We start from the raw sequence: 26,238 nt of genomic DNA, 5'->3' as shown, positions 1-26,238 counted from the left end.
TCATCAACCATTCCTCAGCTCACTTGCCCATCTGATAAAGATCTTGTTGCTATTTTTGGTAACCATCTTCGCTCTCTACGATACCATTCACTTTAGTGTCATCTGCAAACTTAATAATCATGCCTTGTACATTCTCATCCAAATCGCTGATATAAACCACCAACAGCAATGGGCCCAGCACCGATCCCCGAGGTACAGCTTTAATCACAGGCCTGCAGAATGTTAAACAACCTTCCAGCATCATTCTCTGCTTACCTCCACGAAGCCAAATCCCTAAGCAGTCGGTTAGCTCTCCCTGGAACCCGTGTAATAAGTATGCTCCTTAGTTCCTGAAACTCCTTCAGGGATACACTTGATCCCAGCTGTTTGTATCTGTTTTTCCTTTTTCTTTTTCCTGACCAGAGTCTCAATTTCTCTCATTGTCCAAGTTTCCTTACTTCCACCTGCCTTACCCTTCCCCTTCCCTCCACAGGACCATATATGTCCTGAACTCTTGTCATCACACATTTAAAAGCATCCCACGATACTTTTCCTGCACGCAACCTACTTCAATCAACTTGAGGATCTTCCTGCCCAATATCATCATAGTTGGCCTTGCCCCAATACAGAATTTTAACTATGGTACTCGCCCTGTCTTTATCCACAACTATTTAAAAGCAAATAGAACTGTAGTCGCTACTCCCAAAAGGCTCGCCTATGGACACTTCAGTCACTTGCCTTTCCCAATTTCCTAAGAGTAGAAAGTGGGAGGCGTTACAAGATTTTGTAAAGGGTAGGCATACGCAATCAGTAAACTTTTCTAATTGAAGGAAATCTTACCTAGATTCCACATGCTATCACACTTCATCTTGTATTTCAATAATAATATACAACCTTGACCTCTATGTTTAAGAAGGAACTGCAGATGCTGGAAAAATCGAAGGTAGACAAAAATGCTGGAGAAACTCAGCGGATGAGGCAGCATCTATGGAACTCCATAGATGCTGCCTCATCCACTGAGTTTCTCCAGCATTTTTGTCTACCTTGATCTCTATACTCAGCAAGAGTCACTTCAAGGTTTCCAGCAAAAATATTCTTAAACACATGCCGCTTACTTCCTACATGATGCACGATAAACATGTAAATAATTAAGGGTCCTTTTTTAAAAGCACAGATTTAAAGTGGGGGATGAGAATGGGGGAGGGGGGGGGGTGGGGAGGGGAAGGTGGGAGGGGAAGGTGAAGGCTTGTTTTTCATGTTCTTCAGATCTTGAATCCCCTGTGTGCGACACAAACTGCGTGTTGGATACTCATGCATAGTTCAATTTGACAGAATTAGCACAACATGAGGATTGCAGTCACCACTGCCTCTTCAGTATTCAGCTTTCTAATATACATGTTGTCTATGCAATTCAATGTAGTAAAGTTAGCAAAGCAAACTAAAAAGCTGTCACCACGATATTCTGTAAAATTCCACACAAATCAAAAAATGTTGGCAGCAATGGAAAACAAATAACAACTCACCAACAGGATTCTTTAAATGTTTCGCATTTTCACCTTGTAACTGATTGGCCCTTATTCATTATCAACTGAATATTCTTGCCTTCATTAGTTTGTGTATGTGACACAGCCTGGACCTGTAGACATCACTGCAGAAACTAAACGCTTGAACCATGACCTATTTTAATTCCAAATCAGGCACAAAGCGTTCGACTGTAGCACACAGTCCATTGAATGGAGGAGGGGGCCTCATTAATTCAGGTGCAGCATTGTTTTATAAGGACAAGAGAGTAAAACTAGTAAAAACACAAGATATTATTCTGTCATGATGGGTTACAATCATGGACCTAACATTTTAATAGATCACCTTGTTGCATTATTTATGAAATGTTAATGACATTTTGTGCAGGATGTAATATATGCAATTAAAACGAAGCCATTACCTCTTGAGAGATACAAGATATTGCAGATGCTGGAATCCTGTGCGAAACACAACGTGCGTGAGGAATCCAATGTTGCGTAGCATTCGAGGAGGGAATGGATAGGTGAGAAGGGTCCTGACCCAAAAAGTTACCTATCCATTCTAGTCCCAGATGCTGCCTGATCAGAGTTCCCCCCTCACCTCGAGTTGTTCTGGTCCATTAAGACAAGCCAAGACAGTGATGTATGGCTCTGCTGCAGAATTTTATTGTACTTGTGTCCGCATCAGCCATCCCAGAACTGGAGCGAAAGCAAGTCAACTTCAACCCCAAGGGATTGCTTAAGAGGATGAGTACATTTGAGACTAAAACATTGATGTATGTCATGAAAAACAAAGGACCTGGTATGCAATATTGCAAACAGCCTCCAAGTCAATCAAATTTCCCAAAAACCATTAATATTTTTCGCCCGACACTGGGCTACTTTGGGTTTTACTTGCTATTTTCCTCAAATTCTATAACTTAAAAAAAAATTCTGATGAGTGATTCACACTAGAATTTCCCAATTACCTTGCTAATGCTAAACTATGTCAAATGCACTGCCCTCATCAACCCTCCCTGTGACCTCCCTAAATAATTCAATTCAGTAATGAATTTCCCTTAACAATGCTATGTTGCCTCGCCAACATTTCCTTCCATGTTTATTTTGACATTTCTTGACATTCCTCACTTTGCATCTTAATTGTTTCTAATGTTTCACATCTTCCTTCTTAACCCCCCTTAATCCCCACTCTTTTGTGAAGACAGACTTTTGGTTTAATGACCCATGTCTTTGACTTCCACAATTAGGTTTTTCTGGTCATTGATGGATCCTTTTTCCTTTCCTTGTTATTCTCTTTCCTTTTTATGTTTTCATAAAACCTCCCTCAGGCTTTCTTGATTTTACTTGCTACTATTATTACTTGCACCCTTTTTGTCTCTCGGTTTCTCTTCCCGCAGATGTAGGCTGACCAACAAATGTTTCCAGCCTTTTCTATTTTTATTTTACACCTCCAGCATCTGTGTATTTTTTAAAAATGTTTTACCCTCTTTGTTTTCCTAGTTTCCTCTTTAATATTACCGCTGAACTTTCAGCATCAAGGCTTCCTGCAATATCAAGCTCTCAGTATCTGTTACAATGTTCCCTTTATTGCCTATCTGCACTGGGCAACCTTCGAGAAGGCTTGATTTGGAGCCCCAGTTTTTTCCTTATTGGGAACATACTTGGTCTCTTTAAATACCTCCTACTGCTGAGATATTGGCTGATGCCGCACTTTTGCAAACTTCTATCTCAAATATAATTTGAGTATGACACTTGCGACATGACAGGGGGAAAATATGTGTTGGATTATAGTACACAGAATAAAGGTATATTCCAATTTCAGGACGAATATTGGAGATGATCTTGTGCTCACATATTACCCGAAGAATTTTTTTCGTAGGAAGGTGTTTTTCGGACTGGAGCCTGTAACTAGTGGTATGCCTCAGGGTTTGGTGCTGGACCCAATGGTTTTTGTCATCGAAATCAATGATTTGGATGAGAATGTTCAAGACATGATTAGCAAGTTTGCAGATGACACTAAAGTGGATGGTATTTTGGATAGTGAAGATAGTCATAGAGTGATACAGTGTGGAAACAGGCCCTTCGGCCCAACTTACCCACACTGGCCAACATGTCAAAAATTGCAACATGATCTTGAACGGTTGGTCAATGTCAAGAGATTGGGAGCATTTTTAGGATACATGTCATCAAAAAGAGATTTAAGCATTAGAAACAGCAGCAAAGATAATTCTCGAAAATAGAGGAATAACTGTAAGATACTTGCAAATTGAGACAAAAATTTATATTTTCAAATATGAATAAATTAAGTATATTACTTAAGAGAAAACATAAACAAAACACAAACAAATGATCCGAAAACAATATAAAATCTGAAGAAGGGTCCCGACCCTAAAAGTCACCTATCCATTTTCTCCAAAGATGCTGCCTGAGGCGCTGTTAACCAGCATTTAGTGCTTATCTTTCATATAAACCGGTACCTGCTGTTCCTTTTTTAATTACAAACACAATTATGCTCAGCTTCAGAGTCTTCTCTCAGCTGTAAATATCTCATCTAAAGTTGTAAAATTGTGACAATCTTTATCTATGAAACATAATTGATGTTTTGTGCAACATGTTAGATCCTGAGGAGCTAAGATAACAATGGTGACATCAAGGAGGCTAGGTGATCCAGAACATAGAATGACAGAAGCAAAACTGATTAGTAGTCAAGAACTGTTTGATTATGGTTGAAAAGTTTAAAGGTATCCCTAGGAAAGTAAATGAATGTTGTAAATCCATGACGTTGCCAAGAGTACTTGGTCTCCACCATAACCATTATTTTTATACGTGAACTTAAATATGGGTATTTCAGAAAATCAGAATCAGAATCAGATTTTATTCACCAAGTATGTTTTGAAACATACGAGGAATTTCACTGGCCACGTCAGTCATACAATTAAAAGCAACAGACTCAAAAACACATTTTAACATGAACGTCCACCACAGTGACTCCTACACATTCCTCACTGTGATGGAAGGCGAAATAAAGTTCAAGGCCTTCCTTTTGTTCTTCCTCGGTCGGGGGCCTCGAGCTACAGTTTTGACTCCCGTAGTCAGCGGCATTTGGGCCCTCCGCGTCGAGGCGTTCAGTTCCTGCATCGGGGGTTGTCAGCTCCCCCGCGCTGGGCGATCAAACCTCGCGTCGGGGCTGGTTGAACCTTCTGTGGCGTTGGAGCTCACGACTAGCCTCTCCCAAGACTACGTGCCCTTGATAGTAAGTCCGCAGGCCGCGGTGGGAGCGATCCCAGGCAAGGGATCCGCTCCGATGTTAAGTCCGCGCCCCGCGGTGGGGCTCACGACAGTCCGAGGCGGCTTCCAGCTCCATCGATGGTAGGCCGCAGAGCCCGGAGAATGTGATCCGAAAATCAATCACATCTCCGGGAAGGTAAGAACTTGAAAAAAAGTTTCTCCCGATCCCCCCCTCCCCTCCCCCCACATAAAACAAACCGAAGTACATTAAAACAAAGTCTTAACAGACGCTAAAAATAACAAAAGTTGAAAAAACGAACGGACTGCCGGCGGGGCTGGCCATCTCCCCGGCGCCCCTGGTGATACTACAATTGATTGCTTTTGATGGTATTGGCTTAAGAAAGGTTTTTGGGAATTAAGATTGAGCAACGATACTGTGTGGTCATTTGTGCTCACCTGAACTACCAGAATAGGAATTTTATTTAATATTTCATCCCGAAAATATGACATTTCCAGCAATGCAGCAAATCATTACAACAAATATTTGTCAGATTAGCTAATATGTTCATAACCTGCTGACCAAATGTGAGCACGCTATCAGACATTAAAAAAGAGCAGAACTTATACAAATGTTGCAAATACTCCATAATTAATCACAATATTGGAATTTAATTTATTTTTCAAAGGGATGATAGAGGGTTACCCAATAGTCTGTATTGAAATAAAACCTTTCTCAACTATTCATTGGTCTCTCTTACGTCCTGTGAATTAATACTGAATAATTTTCAGAGCTTTGTTCTCGTTGATGCAATTAAATCACAGCCAATGCCTTCAGGAAGGCAACTTTGTCCACACAAAGGCTTGCATGACCCAACTATAATATCTGTAATTAACTTCATTACTTTGTTGTAACATTTTTGACAAATAATGTTTTTCATTCTGCTATGTTTTAAACTATTCTTAGCATAGAAATGGGCATATTATGAGCGCTGTGCAAATTGTACACTTTGGGCACCAGCTGTGAATGCATATCGTTCTGTGAAGTGCGTCTTTGAATAATATTGCAATATTCCTTCATACTCCAATATTATCTAACAACACTAAATGATGTCAATGAATGATCAGTGTGTGTGTGTGTGTGTTTGTGTGTGCATGTGTCTAGCCACATGCAAACCAGTGTCTTCCATGTTACCATTTCATGCTTGCTACGAGATGTTCGTAGTGAGTTAAAGTGCCAAAGAAAATGATAAAAATCTGCCTTAACTCTGGTAACTGCTCATTATTTTAGTTTCAAGTACATTTCCAAAAGTAGTAGAAATTGGATGCAATCATGAATAAATGGTGCACTATGATGCCGCATGGTTGCCAAAAGATGAAATTTAAAAAAAAATGAAAATGGCACTTTTCCATTGAAAATCAGAAAACCACAGAAGAGGGAATTTTCCATAATGCAGCCAATACTGCTGTAAGTCAATTGTCTGTAACTCTGCACGATTTTCCTCTCTCCAAGAGTCTGGCTCCAACCTTCTGAGTTTTTTGACATTTTTCTGTATTTTACAGCTTTAATGCTCATTTTTCTGTGCTCTCTAACTTCCCTTATTTAACATCACTTATGTTCTTATGTTTGTAAGATTAGAATAGAATAGAATAGAATAGAATATGTTTATTGTCATTGCACAAAACTGAGCAACGAAATTCCATTTGCTTCTCCTCCGTTAAAAGAAATACAACACGACAACCAATACACATATGTACAGTTAATAGTAAAATAATAGATACATTTTTTTTTAAAGTTTAAAAGAATTTAACGGTATTCCTCGAAGTTACTTCTTGCTTCCCAGTGTTCACTGTTGGAGTTAAGCTCTTTTACCGCACATGGGTAGAAACTATTTTTTAGTCTACCGGTGCGAGCCTGCAGAGACCTGAGTCGCCTCCCCGAGGGTAGCAGAGTAAAAAGGTGGTTGGCAGGGTGGGATGTGTCCTTCTTGATATTTATGGCCCTGCGCAAGCATCGGGCCTTGTATATGTCATCCAAGGAGGGCAGGTTAGCGTTTTTCTATAACTGTCTTTTGTATCCTATCAAGCACCTTCATTCATAGATTACCCCCAATGCAATATTGGCCTCACCTGATTAGAGTCATTTCCTTTATCCTGCCCACCCCTTCTCAATTCTCTCTGCAACATAAAATTAACTTGTTTTCGCCCTTTGTTCTGTCAGAGGATCTTCAACCTGAATTGTTTATTGAGCTTTTCTTTCGACATATGCTGCTTGACCTGGCTTTATTTCCAGCATTATCCGTTTGGGATACTTCACCAACCTCAAGGTATCTCGTAATTGTTGATGAAATGGTTTTCAGGTCGCAGTGCAACATAAGAAATTCAAAAGCTAATTAAACATAAAGACCCATCTCATCGGTGACCAGATAATTAGTTCATTTAGCGGCACAGTGGCACAGCGGTAGAGTTGCTGCCTCACATCGCCAGAGACCCGGGTTCGACCCTGATCCGGGTGCTGTCTATACAGAATTTGTAAATTCCCCATGTCTTATTTGAAGTAGTAACAGTGGTAGTATTTACAATTGTAAAACTTTAAGATTTTCATAAAAACATATCCGGTTGTATGTTATTATCTCGACCCGAAACATCACCTATTCCTTCACTCCATAGATGCTGCCTCACCCGCTGAGTTTCTCCAGCATTGTTGTCTACCTCCGGTTGTAAGATGACCTTCAAGGAAGAAAATCTATTATATTTTCTCTCTGCGACATTTGACCCTAGGGCAACAACAATTCAATTTCTCTTAAAAGGTCTATCAAGCTATTAAATTGTATCAGAACCACCATGTAAGAAAAAAAGACGGATAATGTGACATCTGCCTAGACTTCATATTTGCACATGACAATGCTTCTTACAGATCAAGATGGAATAGTTGATTGTCAGACTGCGTCTCTGGTAGGCGGTGAGTGAATTAACATAAGGGATTAATCATCTTCAAAATTGAAGACCTATACTACCTGCTCCAACAACATTTAATTCCATCACAATCTCATAACTTCATGATTCATCATATCACTATTTCTGTCATTACTATTAGCCAGCAGGCCAACCATGCCTTAATGAAAGTGTACAAGGGCATAGCTAATAATGAGGCACCAACTTTTTGAACCAGCAGAATTCTACTACCTGAGCTAAGCAGCAAAAGCAAACAATAGACAGTACCAAATACCAAGTTCAGAGTTAATACAGTGCATTCAGTAGTTTTCAGACCCCTTCACTTTTTCCACATTTTGTTATGTCACAGCCTTATTTTAAAATGGATTAAATCCATTTGTTTTATCATCAATCGACACACAATACCCCAGAATGAAGAAGCGAAAACAGATGATTAGAAATGTTTGCAAAGGAATTAAAAAGAAATAACTGAAATATCACATAAATAGGGAGCCAGAAAATATCAATGGGATTAAAATCTTTAAACATGAATAAATGATGAAGCCGAGATAAAATGTATCCAAGGTGTTGCGAAATGCAAGGGTGGAAAGGGCATGATGCCTGCGGATTGGAATTTTAATAACACGCTTATTTTATTTAATAAGATAGAAAAGGTTGGAACTGAGTAATCGTAAGTCATTCATCAAATTATTGAAATAATTCTGAGGGATTGTATAATTTCTTGTTTGGAAATTCTCAGATTAATCAAAACCATAGATTTGAGGGTCCGTTGAAGGCAGTGTTTTGGATTTAGCCAAGTGTTTCCCAATTCTTAAAGCATAGACGCCAATGGAATCATTGGGAAAATGGAAAGTTGGATCTAATATGAATTCAATGTCAGGAAGCATGTAATCATGGTAAAACAGATTTTTAATGTTTGGCAGGATGTATACAGTGCATCGAGCTTAGTGTTAAGTGTTAAGGCATATATCAAATTATTCTAATATAAATGTCGGGTGTATTATTACGAAGTTTGCAGAAGAGGTAAAAATTGTCTGTGTTTAAAGTAAGAAACAAGGCTGTAAACTTCAGGAATTATCAGTGGGCTGTTTAGGTGAAATGCAATAGATGGGCTTCAGTCTGAAGTATTGCGAGGTAGTCACCCTGAGGAGATGTAAGGTAATGTGACATTCAATAAGAATAGTAGGATAATGAAAAGTGTTGAGGAGCACAGAGAGACTACTTTTCATATACACAAATATCTATAGTTAGTACAGCAGATAAAAGCAGTAAGAAGGCAAATGTGTTAGTTCCCTTTATCTGTCAAGCCACAGAATACTGTGAGTGCTGCCATGCTGGCACTGTGCCATGCTGGCACTGTGCCATGCTGGCACTGTGCCATGCTGGCACTGGGACGACATATGGCACAATGGGCTAAGTGTTCGGCTGGCAACCGGAAGGTAGCCGGTTCGAATCCCGCTTGGAGTGCATACTGTCGTTGTGACCTTTGCCTGTGTGTGAATGTGTGTGAGTGACTGGTGGTGGTCGGAGGGGCCGTAGGCGCAGATTGGCAGCCACGCTTCCGTCAGTCTGCCCCAGGGCAGCTGTAGCTACAGAAGTAGCTTACCACCACCGAGTGTGACTGAGGAGTGAATGAATAATGCGATGTAAAGCGCCTTGAGTATTAGAAAGGCGCTATATAAATCCCATCCATTATTATTATTATTACTGTGTAAAACCCTTGGAGGAGTACACCTAGATTTCTGCGTACAGTTACGGTCACTACTTTGCAGGAAGAAGATAGCACCAGACTGTTTACAAATTAGATTTACCATGGCGTTACCTAAACAGGAGAAGTTTAGTGGAGGAAAGAACCACTATGCGGGAGTTGTTTTCCTTGAAACAGGGGAGGCTGAGAGGAGATGTAATCGTGTATCAAATGATGAGAGGTCAGGATAAGGATGGAAAGGATTTCACTGTCTGGAAAGGTGCTGGTGCACATTTAAAACGTACACGGATGAGCACTTGAAGAACAGTCATTCATGGGGGGTCAATAACCAAGTGCCGGGAAGAATAGTTGATCTTAGCTAGTACACACATGATCACAATGCCATTAGTGAAAAGAAAAGGCTCCAGATGAACGGGCGAGTCGGCGTCAACAGAGAGCGGAGACAAGACAAACCATGTTGTGTTGACCCCGAACTCACCAGTTGCCTCCTCCATTCACCCGTCAGGTAGATTCAGAATGTCATACTGGGTATTGGCTGTAAGGAATCTCTCGATTGTATTAAGTGACAAATGAACCGTCCCACTGCCCACGTATCAACCTGCATTTATATTTGTTGATGTCGCGACGCTGTTGAGGCAAATAAACAGATAATGGTCGGACATAACTGCTGGCTCGCTTGATGGCGCTAATTTGTCAGTCAGGAAAAACACCTAATCCTATTTTTTAACTCTATAAACCCGATTTACTGAAGAAATATGTTAGGAATATTGAGATAACCTTCATTCTAAACTATATATTCAGATTGTAATTTTAAGAGTTAAATAATCACCCACTTTCGAGATTCTTAGAATTAATAACTTAAACAAAGTGATTAGGATTTTAAGTTTAAGAAGGAACTGAAGATGTTGGAAAATCGAAGGTAGACAAAAATGCTGGAGATTGCAAAACTCCCCATATATACAACAAAGGCGGGTTTTCTTCCGGCAGCTTCAAGGGTTAAATAATAGTCGGGATAAATAATTTATTTCTATTCCATTTCACGGTTACATTTTCAGCCTTTGTCCCGAATCGAGACACTACGTTTGAGCCTATGATAGATGCTCGAGAAATATTAATAGTCACCAATCCCTATTTTATTCACCTCAAACGTCCTACAGAAGTTGTATTGCTTTTAAATGAAAGTGAAATAACACTGTAGGAAAATTCATTCGAAATTGCTTAAGACTTTAGATAGTTTTTAACGTCTTTACTAGAATTGGATTAATTCGATTTACCTTAAAATAGAAAAATTATTGGACTAAATGAACGAAGCCAAGAAATAGTACTTACATGGTTTGGGGCAATCCATATAGACGTTTGTCCTCAGCTACTGGGTTGTGATAATGCGAGCCCAGATCTCCGTTCTCCTCCTTCCAGTCTCGTCGAGTTTCTTCTTCATGAAAGGACACAGTTGTCTGAACCTGGCTTCTTTTACCTTCTTCTGACATTCAGGCGAATAGTTGTTCACGCCGGTATATATATAGAAAGTGGATTTAATAATGTCTGGGTGGCCCTCCGCGGCTCATTGTCTGTCTACTGCTGCAGTGGGATTCCGTCTGATGCCGGGCGAAATGCTCGTGGGACTGGTACAGATTCACCAGGGAGAGTGACACTGGCCAACCTACCACAGTTCTTATGAAGCAACCCCCCTCCCCCTCCTCTGACACCAAGAGCTTCGTGTGAGACACAGTGATGCAGCAGAAACATATGGTCGGTCACCCGTTGAACAACGTACACACAGACTCGCTTCTCTCAGCTAAAAGTTAAAGCATCGAGCAGGTGGGGTTGGGAAATGGTCAGACGGTCAAACGCCGCAAGCATTGATAGCGCCTGAAATCTCAACAGAAATCTCTCCGATTTATCTATCTATCCCCAGCCTGCTGGAGTCGGGGGGAGGGGAATTTCCCTGGAAAAGGACAAGTTGTGAATTCAAATATGTTAATCAGTTATTAACAACTCTTCTGAAATTAGACTCGGGGTTTTCCAGGTTTCTTAGAATTCACTGCTAAAACCAGGGAAAGGTCACATAATCAGTGAAATAGAGTGGGGAAAGGCTTGTTGATAACTATCCCGGAAACACAAAGAAGTGCAGATGCTGCAATCTTGAGCAAAACACAAAGTGCTGGAGGGACTCGGCGGTTCAGGCAGTAACTGCGAAGGGAATGGATATGCGATGTTTTCGGGTCGGGATCCTTCTCCAAGCCTCGTTCTTGCTTTCTTAAGTACCAGCGTGAAAGACGTTGCGATTGTGTTGGTACTTGCATGGGGGAAATTTAGAAGAAAAAGTGCTACTTTGGCGAAGGTTTCGACACTTGGCGTCCATCCGCGACACACTTTGCAGCTCACCCAGAGCAGCAGCGCCTTTTTGCTGCTCATGTAATCACACCGTGGTGGGCAATCTCACTCCAGTACTTTGGGCAACAGTAAACGCTTCTCCCATGGACTCAACAGCAGACAAGAGAGCGGATGATGAGAAAGGTGCCACTTTCAGGTTATATTACTGCACATTGGGTCTACAGGTAGAGTATTAGTTTCCTGATATTGCATATGATAAACATCTGATGATGCTCAAGTACCAAGGCCATTCTGCTACAGAACTTTGCAGACTTTGGACAAGCTCTACTAGTGGCTATGAAAGTGCCTATCATTATCAATCCTTCTTGAGATTCCTGCTCTGCTGGAAACGACTGCAATCTGATGCCCAAAATGCGACAGTCCCTTGGCAGTTGCCTTCTTTTCAAGTGCTGGGAGTTCTATCAGTAATCCATTCAAAATAAGCCTGCCTTGTTGTCGTGACATCGCACAGGTTCAGGGTGTGTGCAATTCTCAGGCACTCCAACCCACTCAGAAGTGTTCAGTCATTTCAAAGAATTCCACTCTATTAGAGTACTGGTGCTCTGCAAGAAGAGGCATGTGCGGGAGCAGCGGCAGCGCTGACTAAATAGCTGTTGATCATGACTACAAGTAGGAGGAAGAATGTCGCACAAGGATGTGGTTACACATCTGTGCTGGCGGAACAGACGGGGATGTGAGAAGCTAGCTGCTAAATATCTAAGCAGTGATATGCTGCTGTAGAGCACAGAGAGAGTACTGAGGAATAAAATAATAACATAGGAGCAAATGTAGGCCCCTCAAGTAATTTATTGGTCAATATGATCAATGCTGACCGACCCAGGCCCCTTCTGTGCCCATCACACTTAAATCACCAATCATTCAAAAAAAAAAAATCTACCTTCTCTTTAAATGCCTCCATAATCTTCTGGGGTAGAGAATTCCGGAGGTTCACCACCATTTATGATAAAGAGGTTCCTGCACACATCAGCTTTAAATGACTGGCCCTAGAAGGGGCCACAAAATGTCCTTAGCAAGTAGAATCTTGTAACTATGGGTTATTACTATGTGTAACGTGTAATAGATGGGATGAATGTACATACCAGAATGTAGGTGAATGAATCACTACACCTATCTGCCCTTTTCTGATGAGATTGATAAACTGCATGTGGCACTGAATTTGGTAGGGGGGTATATTTCTACTTCTGACTTTAATTTAGTTTAGTTTAGAGATACAAGGAAGAAACAGGCACTTTGATCCACTGATTCCATGCCGGCCAGCGATCCTTGTACACTAGCACTATCCTACACACTAGGGGCAATATACAATTTTTACCGAAGCCAAATTAACCTACAAACCTGTACGTCTTTGGAGTGTGAGAGGAAACCGGAGCACCCAGGGAAAGCCCACGCGGTCACGGGGAGAATGTACGAACTCTGTGTAGCACCTGTAATCAGGATCAAACCTGGCGCTGTAAAGCAGCAACTCTACTGCTGTGCCACCATGCCGTCGCAATGGAGTTATGTGAACTGAACTCCAGAATTTTTGAGATAGTTATGGATATGCATTGGACTAGACCTCGGAGGAAAGGCTGGTCACAAGTCATAGGCAGGAGCTGGGGAGAGTAGATGGGAGCTGCTGTTATTGGGCATGTTCACATCTGGTGTGGAAGTTGTTTAGAGATAGCTGGTCAGAACTCAGGACCTAACACATTCCTGTGAGGTAGAGAGACAAGGATGACAAAGTTTGGGAACCTTCTGAAAGATTTCACAAATTTAGTTAAAAAGGAAAAGGAAGCATATGTTTGGTTTATCAGATCTTTGATGAATATAAAAGAAGCAGGAGAGAGCTTAAACAGGGAATCTGGAGTGCTTAAAGGGACCATGAGATGTCCTTGGGTAAGTAGGATTAAGGAGAATCCAAGGCATTTTATATGTATACTAAACACAAGAGGATAATTATGGAAAGGGTAAGGTAAACAAAGGAATTTATGCCAGGTGTTGGAGCAAATGGGAGAAGTACTAAATGAGTACTTCATCAAGGAGAAGAGTGTGGAGGATTGTGACATCAGGGAGGGATATGCTAATATTCTAGAGCATGTTCATATCAAGAAAGGGAAGATGTGAGGTCTCTTGAAGATCCCCAGGGTCAGATAGGAAAAATCCCAGGTTATTGTGGAAGGCAAGAGAGGAGATTACTGGAGCCTTGATAGAGATCTTTGCATCCTCCTTAGCTGTACATGATTGAAGGCCCAGAGAAATGGAGAATAGCCAATGTGGTTGCTCTGTTTAAGAAATGTGGTGGAGACAAAACAGGAAATTACTGTATACTCTTGAGCCTTACATCAATAATAGAATAGATTATTAAAGATAGGATCTTGAAATCTTTCATCTGAAAAAGCATGGATTTATTGGGGATAGTCAGCATGGCTCTGTGCAGGGAAGATTATGTTTTACAAACTTTATTGAGTTTTTTTACAAAGATGATTTACAAAGATGATTTGTGAGCAATGGACAGTGGATGTCATATACAAGGACTTTAGTAAAGCTTTTGACAAGGTTCCTCATGGTGGGCTGCTTAATATTAAGGCACATTGGATCCATGGAGACTTGGTAGATAGGATTCAAAATTGGCTTGGCTGTAAAAGACAGAGGGTATAAGGTTGGTATACCTATATAGGACTTGGTAGGGATAACTTTTGCAGAACATATAAACATTGACAGAGTTGTGGATAGTGAGGAGGGTTGTCAAAGGATTCATCAGGATAAAGACTAGTTGGAAATATGGGCAGATGGAGTTTTATCTGAACAAGTGTGAGGTGTTGCATTTTGTGAAGTCAAATATAAATGGAAAGTATACATTAAATGGCAAGACCCCCGGGGGCATTAATGTAGAGTAACATTAGGGTGCGAATTTATAGCTCCCTGAAAGTGACAAAACAAGTAGATAGAATGATAAAGAAGGCACAAGGCGTGATAATTTTTTATCAGTATATGGGGCTTTCAGTATAAAAGTGAGGAAGTCGTGTTGCAGCTGTATTAAACTTTGGTTAGGCGACACTTGAATCCTGTTCTGGTCACTCCATAACAGGACAGATGTGGAGGCTTTGGAGAGAGCGCAGAAGAGGTAGAGGTAAAACTGGCATGCTAATTGATAGAGTGCTGAAGAAGGGTTTTAGCATGTTAGCTTTCAACCCGCTTATTGAAGGTGGGACATTATATTACGGTTGTACAAAACATTTATGAGGCCATAGATAGATAGATAGATAGATAGATATAATTTATTGCCACACAACCAGGGTCGGTGGAAATTTGGGTTGTCAGCAGCAGTACAATAATAAAGAACACACAATAAAACTGTAACACAAACATCCACCACAGCATTCATCACTGTGGTGGAAGGCACAAAAAATTTGGCCAGTCCTCCTCCATTTTCCCCCCGTGTACAGGACCAGAGTCCAGAGTCAGTCCAGGATTGGCTCTTCCTCACCGGAGACCGCGGCTTTAAGATGGTGTAGGCCGCAGTTGGAGTATTGTGTCGGAAGGAACTGCAGATGCTGGTTTACACCGAAGAGAGGCACAAAATGCTAGAGTAACTTAGCAGGACAGTCAGCATCTCTGGAGAGAAGGAATGGGTGACGTTTCAGCTCTGTACAGCCCCAGTTATAATATTAAGTCACGATTCACTGAATACCGAGACTACCTTCATCTCCTCCTCTGCTCTGGAATCTGCCAAATTCAATAGCTTCAAATTTTAAAATTGTGCAGCTGAATTGTTCAGATAGCCATGCCATGTTAATAAAATACCTAAGCATATGCTGACGTAACAAAGCCACTACCAAGAATTTAGAGTCTCATGCCCACTGATAGCCTCCCTGTGTGCAGTGCAACAGAGAATTAAAATGTAGCCCTGTAGGTCAAGAATAGTCTTGAGCTGGCTTTTCACAGAAGCAAAATCAGTGGCAGTATAGAACAGTACACTGCAGATTGTAGGAACTACCCATCACATCAGAAAATGAGAAACCTGAAGGAAACAAAAAAGCATGTGGAAAAATGCTTCCATTCACAACAAAGGCAGATCATTCTGGACAGACGATAGCCATCAGTCGGCAAGCAGTCACAGGAGAGGATTATGAGAAGTTTAGGTTGAGCACCAGCAATAGATAATACCTGTGAAATATTTTTGTGACAGTCAAACTAGTTACAAATTAGCAGATGGATCCACTGAGATAGAGTATATGGATATGATGGATTGAAATAAGCTTCTGCACAGTATTCAATTTTCCCTCATTCTATGATTACTGTGGTCCTGAAGCAAAAAGGTAGAACATATTCATGTATCTACAAATGCAGCATGATTTGCTTATTTATAAAGGGACCAAACCTTTTTTATATGTGTTGGTGTTTTCATGATCGGGGATGTAAATGCAGCAGAGCGTACATTCCCATGTACAAAGTTGACAAGAGTAATTACCAGTTCAATAAATAGGTCGCGTCAGGGATCAGACACAATCCAAACCACAGTTAGTATAAATCACAACCATGACAATGCTTGCGGTTATGAGTAGGAACAAGGTTACTGAATGAGGAGATTCATTAATAAAAATGTGTTTGTACTTTTTACTGATAGCTTCTATTCAATGGCAAATAATTAGAATTCGTGGTAAAGTACATATCTTTCATTAACAAGTTAATATTAAAATTAATTGGTTTTGACCATTTAAAAAGTATCTAGTGAAAATTGGTTCAAACTGTGACCAAAACATATAATATTCTACTTTTAAATTATCTTTTCATCCTGAATTAATTTTTCTTCTATTGGCACTGAAACTCACCAGCTCTGTTGGAATCATGGTGGTAACGGTTGCAAAGTGTGTAATTTCTGGCATTTTTCTTGCTAGTTGTTTACAGTAGCACATTACAATGTTTAGCATCTTGATTTGAAATAGCAATGTGTGTAATCTTTGGGTAGGTACTCACAAACCAGTAGCTCAACAAAGCATAGCTGTTTATTCCAGGTTCACTAAATCTTTACGGACTATTATTACAATCAAGTAAAAAGTTGATCACATGATATTTACTGAATGAGGCAGAAGCCTCATTTTTCTCACAAAGAGTGGTGAGTGTGGAATTCTCTGCCTCAGAGGGCGGTGGAGGCCGGTTCTCTGGATGCTTTCAAGAGAGAGCTAGATAGGGCTCTTAAAAATAGCAGTCAGGGGATATGGGGAGAAGGCAGGAACGGGGTACTCATTGGGGATGATCAGCCATGATCACATTGAAGGGCCAAATGTTCCTGCACCTATTGTCTATTGTCTGTTGTCTAAGCCTTAAAGCAACAATTGCCTTTTCACAAGGTTCGATAAGCATGCTCTCACTTTTATATAGGACTTAAATATATTATCTAATCATGGTTTCTATTACAATCTCAGATCTGTGACACAACCAAATTCTCACATTCACATTGGATCTCATTGAGCCATTCTCTTCAGATTCACCAGAATTTCTCGGGATCTTTATCGCCCTTTCCTCTAAAATTTCTACTTGACTGGTTCCTCTATTTCCATATTTTTCTTTTTTTTAATGTAATAATGGTAAGTCAAATTTCACGACACCATTTGGTGTATGTGATAATAAATGTCCTTTGTATCCTTTGTAATGTAATAATAGCCGGGTCCAGTTTTGCCTGAATTTCATGTTTGTTGTCAAATTCTTAAATGTGAGTCCAAAAATGTTTAACAATCAAAGGCATCATTATCCACCCTATGGACAGTACTGTATAATAATTTTCTTGACGGACGATACAAGCAGATGGATCTATGTCCTTTACAATGCTACTATCTTTCTGCCCAGTGACCATCTGGTGCTGCATCCACCTTGTTCTTTCTTGAACTTGAATCAAGTTTCTGCTTCTACGATCCATACTTCTGCTGATATTGCACATCTTCAAATGCAAGGTGTCCCATATGGTGATTTTTTGGATAACTCATCCATCTCATTCATGGTGCTCACATCCGCCTTGATTTTGGTGCCAGTAGAAAGATCACAAAGGGCTGCAGTCTCACTGAATCCATTACTATTTTATAATTGAAAGAGGAAATCTGCTCTTGTAGTTCTCCTGACAACTACCTGCATGTATTTTTTTAATAGATTGAAAATGAACAATTATAAATTCTCTCTTTTCATCTACTCTCTTGGTACTTTGATTCAGAAGCATTTTCAGGAATAACACGATGTATTTCAGCAGCGGAAACTGTCAGGTTCTTTACCATATGACAGGCTTTGGACCCGATATTGTTAGTGAAGTCAATAATGATGAGCCAAACTCTCAATCTTCTGTTTCTGTTGCCTTTCTGTTTCCAAGCTCAGCATTTTCAGTGCCTCACTTTGCCATCCCATTATGAGAGACACATAAATCTAATGTGATAGCACCTCTGATGTTTTAAAAGCTTATTTTGTATAACAAGCAGTCTTGCAATTCTGTTATCTTCTGTCACCGGGATAGCTTTCTTGCTATTTCCGGTTCATTAACATGGCCCATCACTGTAGTCCCACTGAGTTCCAAAACCATTAACAGTTATTTCTCCTTTAAAGGTCAACAAAACCAAATTTCTTATTAGGCCAGATACAGATACTGACAACTAGTAGATTCCTTTTAGCAAAGAGGATTCCTTTTAGCATTTTATGTCCTTTTTAATTTCTCAAAATTCTTAATGAGTTTAGATTTTCAATGGAATAGATAAATACTACTGCTCTTCTCTGAAGAGATAGGTGTCGAGGATATGTTCTCTCTTACTTCCATCCAGGGATCCCAGCAACCCTTCCTGGTGCGACAGAGGTTCACTTCCACCTCTTCCAACTTTGTTTATTGCATTCGGTACTCCTTAGGTAGCGTACACGTTGAGACCAAGCGTAAAGGAAACTGTTTCGCCAAAATGTCTGCGGGAGCTCCCGGCTGCAAACCATTTTAACACTTCCTCCCATTTCCATTCAAACCTTTCTGTCCTTGGCCTCCTCCACTACCAGAGTGAGGCCACATGCAATCTGGAGGAACAGTAGCCTCATATTCCATTTGGGTAGCCTACAACCCAACAGTATGAACACTGAATTCTTCAATTTCAGGTAATAAATTACGTAAGAATGCTGTTCATCGATTACAGCTCAGCATTCAACACCATTATACCATCAAAACTGATCACCAAACTCGGTAACCTGGGCATCGACCCCTCCCTCTGCAACTGGATACTGGACTTTCTAACCAACAGACCCCAGTCTGTTAGGTTAGACAAGCACACCTCTTCAACCCTCACCCTGAACACCGGTGTTCCACAGGGCTGTGTGCTGAGCCCCCTCCTCTACTCCCTCTTCACCTATGACTGCACACCTGTACATGGTACTAACACCATCATCAAGTATGCAGATGATACAACGGTGATTGGCCTCATCAGCAACAACGATGAGTCGGCCTACAGGGAGGAGGTCCAGCACTTAGCAGCATGGTGCGCTGACAACAACCTGGCCCTTAACTCCAAGAAGACCAAGGAGCTCATTGTAGACTTCAGGAAGTCCAGGGGCGGCACGCACACCCCCATCCACATTAACGAGACGGAGGTGGAACGTGTTTCTAGCTTCAGGTTCCTGGGAGTCAACATCTCCGATGACCTCTCTTGGACCCACAATACCTCAACTCTGATCAAGAAGGCTCACCAGCGTCTCTTCTTCCTGAGGAGACTGAAGAAGGTCCATCTGTCTCCTCAGATCCTGGTGAACTTCTACCGCTGCACCATCGAGAGCATCCTTACCAACTGCATCACAGTATGGTATGGCAACTGCTCTGTCTCCGACCGGAAGGCATTGCAGAGGGTGGTGAAAATTGCCCAACGCATCACCGGTTCCTCGCTCCCCTCCATTGAGTCTGTCCAAAGCAAGCGTTGTCTGCGGAGGGCGCTCAGCATCGCCAAGGACTGCTCTCACCCCAACCATGGACTGTTTACCCTCCTACCATCCGGGAGGCGCTACAGGTCTCTCCGTTGCCGAACCAGCAGGTCCAGGAACAGCTTCTTCCCGACGGCTGTCACTCTACTCAACAACGTACCTCGGTGACTGCCAATCACACCCCCACCCCCCGGACACTTATTATCACTTATTATTATTTATTCAAATCATTTGCTATGTCGCTCTTCCAGGGAGATGCTAAATGCATTTCGTTGTCTCTGTACTGTACACTGACAATGACAATTAAAATTGAATCTGAATCTGAATCTGAATCTAAACGTCGACCCCCTCCCCTCTCAACATCCATTCCCCTAGTGCGTACACATTTCTTCCAACATCTTCCACCACCCTACACGTTTCCCCTCCTCTATACACTCACCTGCCACCACTCATTCTCCCCACCACCTCCCAGTTCACCAATTTCCCTATTATATCCCCTCTTTCCTCTTCCCACTGTCCCTTCCACCCATATTCCTCACTCTGGCTTTACATATCAGTCCTCGTTTTATTTCCTTAACTCACATCCTTTTATTTACTTTTCACTGCTAGTCTTTGTCACTATCTCCATCCGTCTGCCACTCAACCCTCCCTTCACATGTATCCACCTATCACTTGCCAGGTTTTGACCCACCCCCAGCCCTACCTCTTCCTTTCTTCCCCCATTCCTTCAGCCTTTGCTGAATTTCACATGCAGTGAAAATCTCAAATCCTTTGTTTGGAAATACACGGAAACACTGTGTAAATGGTGGAAATTGTGCACCACATCCCACAACTTCTAGAGTCTTGGAGTGTGAAGCACTTCCTGACCCACCTGTGGCGAATTCTGTGAATCCTATTTTTGCCTCAGCTATCTCAGAATCCATGGAATTGAAGTGGAGCAAGTCACAAGGAAACGTCTGGTAAGGAGAAGGAGAACTGCATGCAAACTAAATGTTAGGTTCCAGTTCTATTATCCATCATTTCTCACCGTTATCCATCCTCCACTCAGTAATGTCAGCATGCATGTCCAGTCTAACACCACCATCAACAATTCCATATCTTGCCAATTATTCAACGCAGTGAATATCATCTAATCCAGTGTCTTCAGTATCTTAGCCAAGTATATGCATGACACTGCATTGATGTCAATTAATGGGATCCTGCTAAAGGTTTAACTATATGTGTTTCTTCCCATGAACGAATGCTCTGCAGCAATATATATTTTCAGTTCAATAACAGTCTGAAATGGCTTTGTGATTTCTTTTTATTATCCCCATTTTCTCACTAGGGTCTAGAACACCCTTTCCTAGTTGGCACTTAAATGTGCTGTGGACTCTGAACTGCCTCCTCAATTCATAGAATTTATAGAGGGGCAATAAATTCCAGCATTGTCAGTAAATCTACACAGTCAATAAATATAGAAATAAATCAGCTGAGTAACAGCTGTGGAAACAGAAGTGTCGCCACCCGGAGAGAGGAAAGCTGACATGCACCAAGGGACTCTTGTCACTTTCCCCATGTGATGAAAAAAAATTCATCCTGAAATGTTAACCTTGTTTTTATCTCCATAAATGTTGTTTGACCTACTGAGTACTTCCAGATTTTTCTGTTTGTATTTCAATTTCCAACATTTATTGAATGTTGAAATAAAACTAGCGAGCAATAAAGGTGACGTTAATGGTGAAGCCTCTATATAATTATAGTAAAATACCATTACTTTCGTACTCAAATCCCCCCGGTTAACACTGTATAAAATATATTAGAAAGCTAAGCTAAAGTCATATCAATTCACATAGTATCCGCAACAAGTTGGATGAATTAAAGGTGCGAATAATGATAAATGGATGATATAAATTGCTCTCATTGCTAGATTTAATTGCTATTACAGATATGTGGCTACCGAACGACCAAAGTTAGGAACTAAATATTCCAGTGCATTTAATATTACAGAAGGATAGACAAAAGGAACATACAAAGTTAGGAGCAGGAAAAGGCCAATCAGCACTCTCAAGCTACCCCGCATTTTACAAGATCAAGGCTGATCTGATCTGAACCACAACTCCGCATTCCCATCTGTCTATGTTAACCCTTCACCCATTGCTTACGAAGAACCTTTTTACTTTTGCCTTCCGAATATTCAAAGACCATCCTTCCACCACTGTCTTCTGAGACGAGAGTTCCAAACTTCTAAATCCTCTGTGGGAAAAAAAACACCTCATCTTCACCTTAAATGGGTGTCCCAATAGTTTTAAACAATGATCCCTTGGTCTAGATTCAGAGGAACCAATCTCTCCACATCCATCATATTGTTTAAATCAAATCCCATCTCAATTTTCCAAACTCCAGTTGATTCAACATTGGGACATGAATGCTTGCTGACAATGAAGGTGAATGCTGATGGTTGGGAAGGGTGATTTCAAGCATCTGAAGATCTGGATAGCCCAGATTCTCTGCAACCGTTACCACATACAGCTACTGCCAGGCTATAGTTAAGATTGTGGATTTGCTGGGAAAGTTGTTACCTTGCAACGGACCAACAGCAAGAGTTTCGGAACATTTGTTGTAAGACACAAGTTTGAATCTTACCATGACAGTGGGCAATTTAAATTCAAGTAATTTGATTGGGAAATACAGGTAGTCATTGTGATCACTGCCAGGTTATTGTACAGCAAAATCCATGACATAGAGGAAATCCCTCATCCTTACTGGTCCACATGATGACAGACTCTTGTAGTGGACTCTGCTTCCTCAGTTCGGGCAAATTATGGAGATATAATATATGACAGTACAGGTCCACCACTGATTTTCCTCACCTTTGGTTCCAGGGCCTTTCTGAATTATCCGTTTTGCCTTTCCAACAGAAATCATGACCTCTGAGAGGAGCCCAACGGTACTGGAACAGTCCGTCTTGGCAGCCGAGGAACCAAGATATCGGACCGCAAAGTCGGCTTCGGAAGTCGGCAATGGGAACAGATCTTTGAATGTTGTTTGACCCACTGAGTACCTGCTAACTGAATACTTCCAGAATTTTATGCCTTTATTGGGCGAGAACCCTTGAAGCATATTTGTTGCTAAGTTGAAGTCTTTGCCATCTATTTAGTTCTTGAAGATTTGTACATGTAACCACTGCGTATTTAGGTCAAATAATTTGAAAGGATATGCATCAGGGACAGAGTATGAAAGGTAAAATTGAAACCGGCAAGAGAAGAAAATTAGACTTTATATTATTAAAATGAGCATTATTTAAACAATAGACAATAGGTGCAGGAGTAGGCCATTTGGTCCTTCAAGCCAGCACCGCCATTCAATGTGATCATGGCTGATCATCCCAAATCAGTACCCCATTCCTGCCTTCTCCCCGTATCCCCTGACTCCACTATTTTTTAAGAGCCCTATCTAGCTCTCTCTTGAAAGCATCCAGAGAACCTGCCTCCACCGCCCTCTGAGGCAGAGAATTCCACAGACTCACCACTCTCTGTGAGAAAAAATGTTTCCTCGTCTTCGTTCTAAATGGCTTACTCCTTATTCTTAAACTGTGGCCTCTGGTTCTGGACTCCCCCAACATCGGGAACATGTGTCCTGCCTCCAGCGTGTCCAAACCCTTAACAATCTTATATGTTTCAAATCCTTCTAAACTCCAGAGTGTACAAGCCCAGCTGCTCCATTCTCTCAGCCTAAAAAAGGTTTGCATTGGCCGGGAATCGAACCCGGGCCTCCCGCGTGGCAGGCGTGAATTCTACCACTGAACCACCAATGCAGCTAGTATATCACATTATACATAATGTAGAAACATAGAACTGTTGCATTTTAAGCTTCGACCTTTGCTAATCTGTTTGCTAATTAGCACAAATCCCACACTCAGAACCCGCAGCTTCTTTCCATCTCCATCTTTTATTTCCTTAAAAATATGACCAGGCTTCTTATCATCCTTCCTCTTATCTCCTCCCGTGGCTGTTTGATCAAGCTCTTAAAAGAACATTATGGTCTTTTATTATATGAAATCATTCTAGAAGTACATATGTTGTTTATCGATACACATATTAGAAAAAAGTGATTTTTAATAACTACAGTAATGGCTTTTTGATATATCATGTTTTTATTGCATCATAGCAACTCACAAAACTCACGCCGGCCGCCTGTAGGGCAATATACTTAGTCCCACCCTGCCTTCACACTTTTTTAGAGAATTCAGTAAATTATTTTATTTCGTGCCATTTCATTTTCCTTTTAAAAGGCCTCATTGAGTATATTTCTACTTCACCTAGAAGCAGTGAGTTCCAGATCTATTCTCTGCATAAATAATGTACTTCTCCAGTGTTATTTGCCCTTCTCTATAATCATGCATCTCCAGGTCCTCAAAACATCCATTAATGATATGAGACCTTGGTGACTAGTCAGTTGTGATTGTTGGGTTTTTTTACTCGGAAGATTAATTTTAATTTCAAGGAAGTGTACAGTACCCAGAGACATTTCATTGATATTCCCATTCAGTGTTATACTGAAGTGGATCAGATGGATTTCTTCTCATTCTTTTCTCGTTGATAAAGCACCTTGCATCTTTTGCAACAGGGGTGAAATCAATATCTCCTTGGACAGGGAAAGATGGGTACTTATAAATGCACCACCTAATATGTGGTTTGGGATTTAGCGTCCCAATACATAGTTATTTATATAAATTCAAACTGTGCAGTGAGCTTTACCAACATTGTTTTTATTAATGTAAATGTGTGGCCTCATGTTTCAAACAATGGATATGTAGCCCATTGGAATGTAATACGTGTAACTAGTGTTTATGGTATACAATTTAAATACATTGTCCATTCATGCATCAGGAATCATATGATAAAACAGAAGATTGCTTAATACTTTGTTCATTCTTCTTTTCTCTTTCAATTCATTGGATAAAAAATGGCCCTAAGTTTAAAACAATATATGCCTGGAGATGTATTCTGGATGAGAACATTAAATGCATGCATGGTGAAAAATATCCTGCCAGAATCATGTTGTGTGATTAATACCACTGGTTTCAACTAAGATTGTCAAATAATTTGCAGACTAAATGCATTTGCAACTTCATGAACATTTTGCAAATGTTAATGTGAGTTCATGTGAGCTGCATTTGTATACAAATAGGAAAGTATTAGATAGCAGAAGGACAATATATGGGAACCAGAATAAATGGCAGGCATGATTAAAATCAGTAGTCCAGAACTTGGCAATATATTGTTCACCCCTTTGCTCACAAACTTGCTAATATGCCAATATGATGTTTAGGAAGAGTGCACATATCTAGGTTAAAGTGCATCATTAAATATGCATGTCAGAAACACTTAAACGTAAATCATTATATTAAATTTTGATTCTGACCTTTTTGCAAGCCTGCTTTTAGTTTTCGAGTATTTGATGCCGGTAGCCTCAAATCTCACTGTACCAATTGGTGCGTGTGACAATAAATGTAACTTGAACTTGAACTTGTAATGACGCAGGACCTTGTGTAACAGATAGGAAAACCATTTCATCAAAACTATTTAAAGGGACCAAGTATAACATACAGATAGTGAATGCTTTACAAATCTCCGGACAATGTTCGGGGAGCTTATATACCGGGAATAATACTTGAGATTTTTCTTTACCAAAGTATCTGTCACCAAATTATGATATTTATAGGGCCTAGAGGGACTGTGAGGAGGGAAAAAGAATTGAGTACTGTAAAATATAAATACAAACAGATAAAACAATGAAGTAGGTTGGAAATAATAAATTGAAAGGTCTGTGATTCTGTGGTGCATGGCTCGATGATTCTACACAAAGGGGTGAGTAAGGAGACTTGGTGATTAGGAAACAATCAGCACCAACTTTATTTTGGAGTAAATTCATAAACATTGTTCATGGCAAGGATAAGAGCAGGGAGTGATGATGAATGGTTGATGGAGACTGGTTTGGCCTCCTTCCAATAGTAGAGAGGATTGTGCCGGTCCTGGTGGAGATTGAGATGTAAAGAGTATCCATGGTGAAAATAAGATGTTGTCAAGGAAAGTGTTTGAAACGGAGGAGGGATTGAGAACAGTCAGAGAAGCTTAAAAAAAAAAAAATGAAAAAATGAGCAAAAATTTTTAAAAAATGAATGAATTAGTTGACATTTTTCAAAAGTGTATTTCTCGAGAAAGGAGAAACATGTGAGGGAGAATTTGCAATTTAACAATATTATGCACACTATTGATGCCTTTAACCCATTTTATAATACATATTGCAGTTGAATATTAAAGGTTGTATATTACTTTGGCCAAAATGTGAGTGGAAGTGGTTTTATATTTTTCATATAATGTTAACTATAATCAATGGATAACCATTTTATTTGTTGTAGTAGCCCCAGAGCTATAGTATGTCTTATGGTACCACAAGGATATAAAAAAGATGTGTTCTAATTTAATATTCCCTGCAGGGAGGTCCATCATCAATGCAGAAAGTGATTTAATATTTTCTTGTATTTAAATGAGATGCCATTTCCCC

At 40.5% G+C, this 26,238-nt stretch overlaps 1 protein-coding gene and 1 non-coding gene across 3 annotated transcripts in view; both read right to left on the bottom strand.

Annotated features, from left to right (window-relative positions):
* trpc3 (transient receptor potential cation channel subfamily C member 3) overlaps positions 1 to 11,023 on the bottom strand; it is a 103,561-nt gene extending 92,538 nt beyond the window's left edge. For both annotated transcript variants that reach the window (XM_033017089.1, XM_033017153.1), the window contains exon 1: positions 10,717 to 11,023. In XM_033017089.1, coding sequence (XP_032872980.1) covers positions 10,717 to 10,874 — 158 coding nt within the window. In that variant the 5' untranslated portion in view covers positions 10,875 to 11,023. The remainder of the gene's footprint in view (positions 1 to 10,716) is intronic.
* A 12,391-nt stretch (positions 11,024 to 23,414) lies between these two features.
* Positions 23,415 to 23,485, bottom strand: trnag-gcc. The gene has a single exon. It is a non-coding gene; the product is annotated as a tRNA-Gly (tRNA).
* Between the last annotated feature and the right edge of the window lie 2,753 nt (positions 23,486 to 26,238).

Source organism: Amblyraja radiata, chromosome 1 (genome assembly GCF_010909765.2).
Source record: "Amblyraja radiata isolate CabotCenter1 chromosome 1, sAmbRad1.1.pri, whole genome shotgun sequence".
In the NCBI taxonomy this organism is placed as follows: Eukaryota; Metazoa; Chordata; class Chondrichthyes; order Rajiformes; family Rajidae; genus Amblyraja; species Amblyraja radiata.
Note: the sequence above shows the minus strand (reverse complement) of the source record. Positions and strands in the feature narration are given on the sequence as shown.